The sequence below is a fragment of the Pleurodeles waltl genome, chromosome 3_1 (genome assembly GCF_031143425.1).
Source record: "Pleurodeles waltl isolate 20211129_DDA chromosome 3_1, aPleWal1.hap1.20221129, whole genome shotgun sequence".
In the NCBI taxonomy this organism is placed as follows: Eukaryota; Metazoa; Chordata; class Amphibia; order Caudata; family Salamandridae; genus Pleurodeles; species Pleurodeles waltl.
Window position 1 is genome coordinate 570714549 of NC_090440.1, and position 13409 is coordinate 570727957.

The window sequence follows — 13409 nt, forward strand, 5'->3', positions numbered from 1 at the left end:
ATCCTACAAAGTTTTATGTAAATTGATGAAAAAAAAAGACGCAGGTGTGGAAATGACTGAATTACTCGCATTCCTGGTTTCTACTCGGGAGCCCGCAGCAAACAGAGGGAGGCCCTAAGTTACTTTGACAGCTGCATCTGAGAAACCTAGCTGGTTGGCAGTGATTGAAGTGAATTTCAGCTGTTACGACCCTGTCTTGAGGTGCTTAGACGAAGGGCATCACACACTGTCTCAGCATGCTAAAGGAGTGTTGTACAGTTTAGCAACTAGTACCCCTTGCCTAGTAACATTTATGGGCTTAGTTATACTTTTTGACCCAAAACTACGCTGTAGGAAGTTGGCTCTGTATATACTCTGTCAAAGCGAGAGATGGTGTGCACAGAGTCCAGGGGTTCTCCTTAGAGGTTGATAGTGGCAATAATAGATAATACTAATGCTCTATTTGTGGTAGTGTGGTCGAGCAGTTCGGCTTATCAGAGGGTAGTATTAAGCATTTGTTGTACACACATAGGCAATAAATGGAAACACACACTCAAAGACTTAACTTCAGGCCAATAGGTTTTTATGTAGAAACATTATTTTCTTAATTTATTTTAGAACCACAAGATTCAGAATTCAAGTAAACACATAAATTGGAAGGTACTTGGCATAGGTAAGTATGGAACTTTTAAGTAAAACAGTAAGGTACACAGTTTTGGTAAAAATGGCAATAAGCTATTTTAAAAGTGGACAGTTCCTGGGAGAGGTAAGTACAAGTTAGCTTAGCAGGTAAGTAAAGCACTTACAAGTTCAGTCTCTGGGGCATAGGCAGCCCACCCTTGGGGGTTCAAGTCAACCCCAAACACCCAGCACCAGCAACACAGGGCCAGTTAGGTGCAGAGGTCAAAGTAGGGCCCAAATAACATAGGCGCCTATGGAGACTAGGGGTGCTCCTGTTACAGTCTGCTAGCAGGTAAGTACCTGCGTCCTCGGGGAGCAGACCAGGGGGGTTTTGTAGAGCACTTAGGGGTCCCAAGTAGGCACTCACAATAAACCCTCAGCGGCACAGGGGCGGCCGGTTGCAGTGGGCAAACAAGGCGTCAGGTTTCTTTTCACCCGGCAGTCGCAGTCAGGGAGGTTCTCAGGATTCCCTCTGCAGGCATCGTCGTAGGGGTGTAGAGAGGTTGGCTCAGGGTGGACACATCATCGGAGTCATCTGGGGGTCCTCTCTGTGGTGTTGGTGTCTCTGGACACGGGCCAGGGGCGTCGGGTGCAGAGTGGTGGGTACTCACGCTTTTGGAGTGAGGTGGGAGTCCCTTTAAAGATGGTTTCTTCTAGTTGTCTTAGACAGGGCAGCTGTCAACTGGAGTTTCTTGGTCCTTTGTAGTTGCAGGGCAGTCCTCTGAGTCGGCAGAGGCTGCTGGGCCCGCAGCATGCGTCGCTGGTGCACGTTCCTTGAATCAGGAGACAGGCCGGTAGGGCTGGGGCCAAAGCAGTTGTCGTCTTCCTTCTTCTGTGCGGTGTTTTCAGGTCAGCAGTCCTAATTCTTTGTAGGTCGTCAGGAATCTGAAATCCTGGCTTCAGGGTTGCCCCTAAATACTGAATTTAGGGATGTGTTAGGGTCACAGGGCAGTAGCCAATGGCTACTGTCCTTGAGGGGGGCTACACCCTCCTGGTGCTTCCTCCCTTTGGGTTAATCCTCTAAAACAAGATGGAGGATTTCCAAGGAGGGGGTCACTTCAGCTCTGGTCACCTTAGGGATGGACCAGGCTGAGGGGGTGACTCCTCCTTGTTTTTCTCATTATCTCCCTGGACTTTCTGCCAGAAGTGTAGGCCTTGTCCAGGAGACGGGCAGCTCCACTAGCTGGAGTGCCCTGGGGCATTGTAACACAAAGCCTGAGTGAAGTAAATCCATAAGAAAAATACCAATTCAAAAAGTAGAACACTTGTTTATTTGTTCAAGTCCTGAATAATGAAAGACCCTAGCCGCTCCTGCTCAGCTCCTTCTTTAACTGCCTCCAATCCCCCCATTCCAGGCAGTACCATTCTAAGAGCAGGGAGAGCAGGAAGATACCATTTCACATAACATAAATAAACAAAGCGTAAAGGGGCAAGATATAATTACCTGAACCTTGAATTACAATTTGCATACATAAATGTTTCCCCAACAAACAGAATACCACACCATCTTTCCCCTTCAAACAAATAACTATAAACATATATACATAATATTATTTTGACATTCCTATTGAAATTCCTAAATAACTATTAATATATACACATTATTTTATTTTGACAATTCTATTGAGATTCCATACACGTCCATCATCCAATTTAACCGCTCCTTTATAGACTTTAATAATTTTAAAGACTCTACTAAAGTGAGACTGCCCTCCACCAGTTCTCCCTGGTAATTTGACTTTAACTAACTCCCCTACCCCAAAATGCATCTCCTTTACAGATTTTCTCGCATCATACACAAGATTTCTTTTCTCCTGACAGGACAAATGCTTACTCCTTGCTGACACTCTCCTGCCCTCATAATTGAGATGTTCCTTGGTAAAATTTTTAACCCACGGTGGATTTATCACAGTGTGAGGTATACGTTTCCTGAACATGATGAACGGAGATTGACCAGTGCTAGTGTGAGGGGTGAACCTATATTCCTCAACCTTCTTCTTCACCATATACTCCCAATCCATATACTCCCAATCACAATTTAAATGATTAGCTAACTGGATAGTCTCTTTTAATGTTCTGTTGAAGCGTTCTACCATGCCATTGGTTTCTGGATGATATAATGCACTCTTTTTGTGTAAAATCCCTCTTTTCCTCAAGAACTCACACATAAGTTTGGATGTGAATTGAACTCCATTATCGGTCAAAATAGATTTAGGATTACCCTCTCTACTAAATACTTCAGTGAGGAATTCTAAAACAGTCAAAGAAGACACCTCAGAGACAATCCTGACTTCCGGCCATCTAGATAACTCATCCATGAGGACCACCACATACTTCGAATGAGATTTATAATTCAAAGGCCCCAAAATGTCAATAGATACAGAATCCCACACCTCACTGGGATTTTTTTGGAGTATCATGGGTTGAGTTCTGACTTTCAACGATTTATCTGCAACATTACACTCCACACAATCACGCACCCTTCTCTCGATAGATAAATCCATCCCTGGCCACCAATACACTCCCCTAAGTCTTTCTTTAGTTTTGCAGATCCCATGATGACCACTGTGAGCAAGATCCATAATACGTTCACGCAAATTGCACGGCGGGATCAACCTTTCCCCTCTTAACACAATTCCATTTTGAATGACAATTCATGCCAAATCTTACCAAAACCATCACCTATACTCTCACTTTTATCTAAAACCTTACCAACAGAAAGTAAATCTCTCACACGGGAAAGTTCAACATCATCATCCACTCCTTGTTTCCATTCTTCCTCAGTAACACATCCATCCGTTACAGCACATACTTTCACCTCCTCATCGACCCACCAGGAACTTTCAGGGTCATCTTCTCCCACTCCTTTATTTCTGAGTCTGGATAAACAGTCTGCAGCTTTATTCTCACAACCTGGCACATACTTTACATCGAAAAAATAATCCTGTAGGCCCACAATCCATTTACAAATACGACCTGAAACATTATCCAAACCCTTCTTCTCAAAAATCTCACGTAGTGGTTTGTGATCAGTGCACACCACAAATTTAGTTCCCCACAGAAATTGTTTGAATTTCTTTATAGCCCAAAAAATTGGCAAAGCCTCTTTTTCAATGGTAGAATATTTATACTCCGCTCCACGTAAACTCCTTGACGCAAAAGCAATGGTTTTGTTCTCATCACCACTAAGTTGTTTCAAAACACAACCTAACCCTTTCTCAGATGCATCCGTAGTGATAGAGCACGGAAGGCCAGGTTGGAAACTATTTAAGGATTGCGCCGATGACAAGCTCTCTTTCAAGTCATCAAATTCCCTTTGACATCCTGAGTCCCACATGAATACAGATCGACTTTTAAGTAAGTTTCTGATAGCACAAGTTCTTTTAGCTAGATCAGGAATGAACCTAGAATAATATTCCACCATTCCCAAGAACGTCTGCACATCAGACTTACTTTCAGGTACAGTAAGCTTGATAATAGATTTCACTAGATCATCTTTCGGCTTTACACCTTCTGCAGTGATCATGTGTCCAAGGTAAGAGATTTCATTTTTAAAAAACTTACACTTATCCCCTTTAAGAGTTATACCTTTGTTCCGGAAAATGTTGAGCACACTCCTCACAGATGTTCTGTGTTGTTCAAGAGTACTGGAGAATATGAGAACATCATCTTGAAAAAATTTCACGAAAGGCAACTCACCAAGAAGCTCATTCATGAGTCTTTGGAAGACCGAAGCCGCAGAACATAGACCAAACGGCATCCGGTTGAATTTATAAACACCAAAAGGAGTGATAAAGGAAGTCAACACTTTAGATTCTTCACAAAGCTGAACCTGGTGATAAGCCGAGCTGAGATCCAAAGTAGTGAAAAATCTAGCATTACCTAACGAACTTATCATTTCAGTTATGTTGGGTAAGGGAAACCTGTCTTCAACTACTGCCTTATTTAAATTGCGCAAGTCCACACACAATCTTATGTCTCCATTGGCCTTAGAGGCAACCACAATGGGTGCAATCCATTCCGCAGCCTCAACTTTTTCAATGATACTTTCTGATTCTAATCTCTGAAGTTCCTTTCTCACATTGTCCCTTACACTAAAGGGTATACTTCTAACTTTGCACATTACAGGTATTGCTCCTTTCTTAAGTACAATGCGATGCTTGTAGCCCTTAACACACCCAATTTTGTTGGAAAATACCTCAGGAAATTCATTCTTGAGATCTTCACCCTCCATGCATACCTTCTGCACTTGAACTTGAGGGTTAGCATTAGGATTCAATATAATATTAAGTAATTTTTGATGAGGCCATCCCAAAATCGTGTCACCCACAACAGGAATATATATTTTTCCTTCAATTACGTTTCCCTTGAACGTGATCTTAGCCTCAAAGTACCCTCTTAACTCAATAGGTTTCCCACCATAACTAAACGGCATAACATCCGGAGGGAGAAGAGTCACATTGTTGACAAAGTATTTAAAATAATCTGACTCCGAAATCAGGGTTAACTTTGCGCCTGAATCCATCATCATGGAAACCTTGATCCCATTTACATCAACCTCATCAATGGGATAATCACAATTTACCCTGGCAATACAATTTACATCATTAACAACCTGTAACACAAACGACTTCTCTTCCTCTTCATCACTGCAAACATACTCAATTTCATTCACATTCACCATTTTCTTCTCACTTGACTTGCAACATCTAGCAAAATGCCCTCTTTTACCAAATTTTTTACATAACATGTTAATTGCTGGACAATCCTTGCTATTGGCTAAGTGTGATGAAGAATTACACCTATAGCATAACAGTTTAGATTTGAGTGATCCAGTCGGTTTCTTTGTTGCCACCTTGGTTTCAACTAACTGGATATCCCTCAAGGCATTTTTAGATTTTCTTAAGTTTTCCATACAAAGTTCAGAATGTTCAATTTGTTTTGCCATCATTATAACTTCATCCAAATTTGGATCACCTTTGGACCACAAGGCTTCTCTAATCTTGTCGCTCTTACATTCCAGCATAAATTGGTCCCTAATGCGCTCCTCCAAAGTGTCACCAAATTTACATTGGGCAGCCAATTTACGCAAAGCAGTCACAAAATCCTCCACTGTCTCAGTTTCACTTTGCTTACATTTACCAAAGTAGTACCTTTGTAAAATAATGGACACTTTAGGGAGATAATGTCTATCCAACCTGAGCAAAGTTAATTCAAACTCATTCAAATTTGTGTCGCCTTCCGCTCCATCTGGTGAATCAATTACCGGTAAATTCTCCAAAATCTCCTGACCTTATGCACCCAGACAATGTTGGAGAATAGATGTTTTCCGGTCTGCAGATAAATTGCTGCCACAAACTCGAATGTATGTAAGAAAAACCTTTTTCCATTTACTCCATGGTATAGGTGGATCACCAGGTAAAGACAAGAAAAAGGGGGCCTTTGAGGCTCACTGTTAGGTGTTACAGTTCCTGCAGGGGGGAGGTGTGACAAACCTCCACCCAGTGCAGGCTTTGTTTCTGGCCTCAGAGAGCACAAAGGCTCTCACCCCAGGAGGTCAGAAACTCATCCCTCAGTGGCAGGCTGGCACAGACCAGTCAGTCCTGCACTAAAGGATTGGGTAAAATAAAGGGGACATCTCTAAGATGCCCTCTGTGTGAATTTTGTAATAAATCCAACACTGGCATCAGTGTGGGTTTATTATTCTGAGAAGTTTGATACCAAACTTCCCAGTATTCAGTGTATCCATTATGGAGCTGTGGAGTTCGTTTTGACAAACTCCCAGACCATATACTTAATATGGCCACACTGTACTTACAATGTCTAAGAATGGACTTATACACTGTAGGGGCATATTGCCATGCAGCTATGCCCTCACCTGTGGTATAGTGCACCCTGTCTTAGGGCATTAAGGCCTGCTAGATGGGTGACTTACTTATGACACAGGCAGTATTTTGTGTGCATGGCATCCTGAGGGGGATGCCATGTCGACTTTGCCTTTTTCTGCCCACCAACACACACAATCTTCAATGGCAGTGGGCATGTGTTAGGTGAGGGGACCCTTAGGGTGACACAATACATGCTGCAGCCCTTAGGGACCTTCCCTGGTCCCAGGGCCCTTGGTAGCACTTATACCTTTTACAAAGGACTTATCTGTGTGCCAGTTGTGTGCCAATTGTGGAGACAATGGTACATTTTTAGTGAAAGAACACTGGTGCTGGGGCCTGGTCAGTCAAGTCAGCATCAATGTCAGGCAAAAAGTGGGGGGTAACTGCAACAAGGAGCCATTTTCTTACGTAAGCAAAAGCAGTTTTGGGTCAAATAGTTTACAGCTGGCTTGCGCTAGCCGTGTGCCATGTTTATGGAATGGCGCAAGCCGCTGCTAAGGATCGGCTAGTGTCAAAAGAAAAGACGTTAGCCGGGGAGGGGAATCTGGCGTTAGGGCACCAGAAATGACGCTAGGCTGGTTAACGCCAATGTATTTGGCGTTAACCAGCCTAGCGTCATATCTTGATGCAATAATACCCAAAAATTACTCGTCTAAATAAAGACAGGAATCATGCCCACCACCCCAGTGTCTATGCCCAGGGGACAAGGGTCCCCTGGGCATGGCCATTAGACCCAGTGCCATTCAGAGGGGCCCATGTAAGGGGCCCCCAATGGCACAGAAAACAAATGTAATTAATACTTACCTATACTAACCCAGGATGGGGTCCCCCGTCCTCTGGTGTGGGTGGGGGTGTTCCCTGGGCTTGGGTTGGGCACCTGTGGGCCCATTCCATGGCGTTTGGCCATTGAAATGGGTCCACAGGTACCTTAACGCCTGGTCTGACCCAGGTGGTAAATAATGGCGCTAAGCAGGCTTAGCTCCATTATTTAGGTCCGCCTCTCACCCGTGTGCCATTTTTGCATGGGGGATAAATATGGCGCTACGGGCTTAGAGTCATTTTTTGGATGGGAACACCTACCTTGCACCTCACTGACGCAAGGTGGGTTCACGCATCCAAAAAATGGCGCTAACTCCAATATTTTGACGCTAGACGTGCAGAGTGTCAAAATATAATTATAGAGTTAAGTTTGCACCGTTTTAGCGTAAAAAAAAATGGCACTAAAACGGCGCAAACAGAGTATAAATATGCCCCTTACTACTGGGCTAGTCATCCTTTGGTTTGAAAACACATATGAACTGTTACCACAGAAACTACATGTGGAATGCAGCACCTTGCATCATTTACTCTGCATGTTACAGGATGGAATTCGGGTGCACTCGCTCTGGACTGCTGGCTATAATAATTTTCTGAATGTTGCCCCAAATCTTGATAAAATGTTGAACCCTGTGGTTTCCACTCACTGTACCACGTGCTGATGTCAGCTTTGCTCTTTTACTTTGAAATGTTTTCTCTACTAAAATGTGTCACTTCTGAGGTAGCTTTTCTTATTTCCTAAAATATTATTTTCCATATTTATTTTTCAGAAATCGAAAGACCACTTCCTTGAGCTGAAACTTGAAACATATAATACCAGATTTTTCCATCTCAAGGACGACTTTGCCTATATTGAGGTAAGGTCGGCATGTATTTGGATTTCGGAATGATTATCATATCATTTATTCAATGGTTGTTTGGGAAAGAGAGAAAGATGTGAGGTAAGGAGGGAGAGAGTGTGAAAGAGAGCTAGAGCTAGAGAGAGAGAGGGGGGGAGAGAGAGACAACGTGGGAGAGTGTTCAGCTCTGCTTCAGAATGAGAGGGAACAAAGTGAAAGGAATGCAAAGAACGCAGCACTCCTAGTCTGAGTAACAAATTTATTAAGGGAATTCCAAGGTTACACGAAGACAATAACGTGAACAACACAAGTGCAACTCTTAAAATAATCACAACAGTAGAATAATGATCAAAGAAAATGCAATACATCAACAATAAATATAATATATATATAGTGACTATGTATACACGCATACACACTGCAAAGCTAGAAATGAGAATTAAAAATGCATCACCATAGGGCTTGACTTCGACATCATCCCTTGTCTGCCAAATTCAGGTTGTGGAACCCAGGACAACTGAGACAAAAGAGAACAACCCTGATGGGATTACTCTGTGGGCAATGCGTCCATTCCCAGAGATGAGTTTCTTCTTTTCTGCCAGTTGTCAAACTTCCCCACCTTTTATACTTTAAACAAGACCTTAAGAGGAAGGTTCTAGAAAGCCCACTCCCTTTGAGTAAGTTGTGAAATTCATGCGCTGGCCGTCCCAGGTCAGTATTGAAAAAACACAATAGAGGCTGACCAGATCTCACAGTATATTTGCAAGACTAGGCTGTACCCTGCTCACAATAAACATTATCAGCCTGGTACATCTTTATCTGTATTCCTCCCCCATGTTATGTTCCCTTCCCTGAGGAGAAAAGGCAAAAAACACTTTAACAAACTGTGTGCGGAAAAATACTTGCACCACCAATGTGACGGCTTCTGAAGCTAAGCTAAGCACAAAATAGAGTAATTGGTCAAAATGGAGCCAGTGGTTAAATTCAGCATTACAGAGAGGCAGAGATGCTCCTTGCAGCCCCCCCTACACCTTTATGCCACAGTCTGTTCAAGGGCTGCTGATATTAAAAGTGAAAATAATAAAGTGTGCTTCTAAAACACTCACCAGAACTCCAATTAGATTAGAACAATCTTTCCGCAGGAATGTTACCACTTGAGCACTTAATTTGTAAAAGAATTAGTAACGGGACAAACTTTTGTCAGAAGTCCACGGGCGCCGCCACCGAATGTCTGGGTTGCTGAATACTGAGGCTGCATAGTCTTAATTTCACCTCATGCCTCTTTCATCCCCTAACTTTCTCTCCCAGCTAATTTATCTAATTCATGCGGGCTCTTTTTCACCCCTGCTCTCTCCCTCACCACTGTTTATGCTGCAGCCTTTCTTATGCTTTTTCTGGGTCAAAGTCCAATGATTAAAAACAAGAACCTGTCCCCAAAAATATGTGCGAGTAGGATCCACCAGTCATTGACTCAAATTAAGCACTGACAATATGTGCGAGTGGGATCCACCAGTAATTGACTCAAATTAAGCACTGACACTAGCCAATGATGTAGCAGCTTATGTATCTAACAAAAAAGAGACATTCTCAAAGTCTAGCTCCTGTAGGCAATGGAGGCAATTCAGGAGACCAGGATTCTCCCTTAGGATTCTTCTAACTGCTTTTCCACCAAGTTGTCTGAAAGTTCTGGTCATACTTGTGGCTTTCTCTTTTTACTTGATATTTTAAGATACCCAGTGCCTTAACTAACTGAGTAAGAGGGAAAAGCTCCTTCCTATGTTTAGCTTCTAGGAGGCCTGAAGATGTTCTCCAGTGATTGACTGAGACAATGGTTAGTCCACAGTGCTGCTATCTAAGTCTGCTATAGAAAAAAGTACAAGGGCTATGCTTGAAACTTTGTTCATGCAGGTCATTCCAATGATACGCCTTGTCCACACTTCTTGCCACTCACTGGCATGCATACTATAATGCATACAAATCAACTTATCACAGAGATAACTGCTTATGAAACTGAGTGTCAGACAGGTTTGTCATGAGTGAATAAAATCACACACATGAGCACAGACATGCATACATACACACACTGAAAAATGTAAGATCTGCCACCACCCCATCACAGGGATAGCATCTCTAAACATCACAATTACTCAAAAAAACATTTATGCTGAGATATGGCTGGGCGGCAGAAGGATGTCTCACAGTGACTGAAAAAAATAAACAGAAGAGACAGCTAGTGATCCTAATTGGGTATATTGAATATTTAACACATTTATTTATGTTTGCCGATATAGTCATCACTAAACGTTTTTGACTTCCATGGCATTTCACAAATATCTGACTCAATTCCCAGGAATGGAAGACATTTTGAACCATTGGTGTCTAATGTAGGTTCGGGGCATGTAATGTAGGTTCTATGAGATTTTCAGAATTGCCACAAACCATTCATTTGCCTGGAATGAATGAAAATCGTTTACATTTGTCATTGCTATCCTGCAAATCTGGTAAGGATCAGGCCCTGCTATATCTACATGGATGTCAATTACAGGTAGTCACTGTTACCTCTGGCCTGCCCACTGGTACACCTCGCACTGCACTTGCTATCCCTGACTTCTGAAGCATGAAGGTAGCTGCGGGAACAGAAAGTAAATAGAAGTTCTGTTTACTTTCTTTAGTTTCCTCCGCTTGACATTCACCAAACTCCTTTGGCAATATATAAGAGGCTCTTAAGGGACAAAATACGAGACAATAGGTCAAACTTGTAATGTCACTGGCCATCCAAAGGTGACTGCTGGTATCCTTGTTATTGATTTGGTCTTTCAGGCCTTAGACCAGTGGTTCCCAAACATTTTCGACCCACGGCTCCCTTGATCTATTGGCCACTGGCTGCGGCTCCCCATTATGTTACTTTTTGTTGGCGGGTGGGGGATGTAAGCCTGGCCTAGGGAGTACATCCATTTTTCTCCCTGAAAAGAATTGGGATGACGCCAATGAAGGTATTGTAATTCTATATATAACTGTAAAAAATAAAAATGTAACAGTTGTTTAATTACAGCATGCATAGGGTTTTTTAGTAAGGGGAAAATATTGGTTGACGGTAACCCTAGTAAAATGGGCAGGTCTCATTTTTATGTAGTTATAACATAACTGTTTAAATATTGTGAAATGTAGAATCCCTTTAGTTGTGTTTAACCACCAGAGGGCGCTCAAGGACAAAATTAAAAAAGAGCTGCTACAACTGAGTAGTTTTATTTTGTACGAACTGGCCCAAGGGCTATAAATAGCTCAGTGGTTCCCAAACTGTGTGCGGCGCCCCTGGCTAGTTTTGATGGCGCACCAGCGAGCCGCGGCGCACAGATTGGGAACCACTGCCTTAGACATTGACATGCCTTACACACAGAGACCCTTCGTTTGTGGGAACTAAAACCTTTTTTATTTTCCTTGGTGCAGGTCGACGGTAAGAAGTTTTTCATTACAGAAGATGGTATAAAAGTGGTCGTAATTGATGGGAATCGAGGAAAAGTGGTGGGAAGTGTCACCTTCAAAAACTCCGTTCTACAGGGAATCCCAGCTCAGATCCACAACTATGTAGCACAGATCAAAGAAAAGTAAGTGTGTGGCTCTCAGCAATTCTGACACAGTCAGCTATTCCTTCAAAGTCGTTCAAGAGAGAACAATTGCTTAAAAGATAACTCATAATCAAGAATTTAAGAAATACTATTACGTATTTGAGGAAAATAATGCATTAAACATCAGCTGATCCATATAAGAGTGAAACGGCATAGTGTATGTGAGTTGTGAACAAGTGACTAACAGTGCAATTGAACAAGTGACCAACAGTGAAATAGAAAAACTCTGAATATAACGATTCTTAGCTCAGCTGTTCACTGTTGGTCAGGGAAGGTTTATAATTGAATCTAAATACCCTAAAAGTTGCCAAAGTTTCAACCACAAAGCTGCTTTAGTCCCATGGTCTTTATCAGGACATACTGGGGGCACCCTAAAAAATAGGGCGGGGCAATGTATTAGGAAATAAAGGTGTAGAATAGGGCTCAAATGTAATTCTGCCATCTGGAGTAGAAAAAGTAACACAAGAAGTGGTGAAAAATGACTATCCTGGAGTAAAAAAATAAATTAAAAAAACACATTAGTACACTGCTAATCATAGAGCTTGCCAGAAGGGCTAGGGGTGAAAAGCAACTCCCTTCTGTTTATGTGACAAAACTGATATATGGGCATGAATCCCAAAGAGTACACAGAAGCGATAAATGTGGCAAAACACGAAGATGGGCTCACTCTGTAGTTTACCACAAGACTAAAGAATGACCCTGGTTCTGAAAGATTAGAAAAAAATGTAGCCTCAACAGAAATCTTAACCTAGGTCCAAAATGCCCTCCTGTCCTGAAAGAAAAGATTTAACAAACACTGGCACAGCAGTCTATGCTAGTCTGGAGTATGAGACGCACTCAAATTCGCAAAGCAAGTAAATAGCCGAAACCCCACCCCTGCTTAAGCATTCCCGCGGTGGCTCAGCACTGGAAAGCAGCTAAGAAAATCCTCTGAGTTAACGATTCAAGAAGGATGAATTCAAAGAGGAATGAATTACGAATTGACAACATGTGGATGCAAATTACATTAAATATGACATTACAATAAAGACTACTATGTAGCAACAATATAAACAAGCATTTTCAATGCAACGGGTCTCATATTTGTTCGAGTTAGAGCTATTAGCGTTGTAAAGCAAAAAAAACACGCAGCGCGATCGCACTATGTAAAATGCATGGAAAATAAACAGATAAAGTAGTCCGGAGCCCAGGCTGAAAACATCGAGCCTCGTATGTTTTTAGTACCTTACCGGTGCTGTTTAGGTGGACTAAACACCGGAAAAGGCATGACGTATGCATGCCTTTCACAAATGAAAGCAAGCGGATTTTAAAAGGCAAGCCCACGAACCAGTGTAAGGGACTGACATGGCATGGGCGTGGTTTCAAGCCCAAAGCGAGATAACATAAAGGGACTGTCATTGGTAAAAAGGCCCACTCGAATCTTAAAAATGGTTGTTTTAAAGGGCAAAATGGGCATAGAAATAAATAGGTAAAATCTTGCATTATTGAATACGACCCATAGCTAGAGGATGAAGAAAACACAGATTGGATAAAATGAGTGCCCAGTTAAGAAGAAATACCATGTTGAAAAATCACCTTAT

The 13409-nt window shown here is 42.2% G+C and overlaps 1 protein-coding gene across 1 annotated transcript in view; it reads left to right on the top strand.

Annotated features, from left to right (window-relative positions):
- Positions 1 to 13409, top strand: part of CEMIP (cell migration inducing hyaluronidase 1) — an 899136-nt gene that overhangs the window by 857927 nt on the left and 27800 nt on the right. Inside the window, exons 26-27 of the mRNA XM_069223002.1 lie at positions 8135 to 8221; positions 11651 to 11808. Of these exons, the coding sequence (XP_069079103.1) occupies positions 8135 to 8221; positions 11651 to 11808 (245 nt within the window). The remainder of the gene's footprint in view (positions 1 to 8134; positions 8222 to 11650; positions 11809 to 13409) is intronic.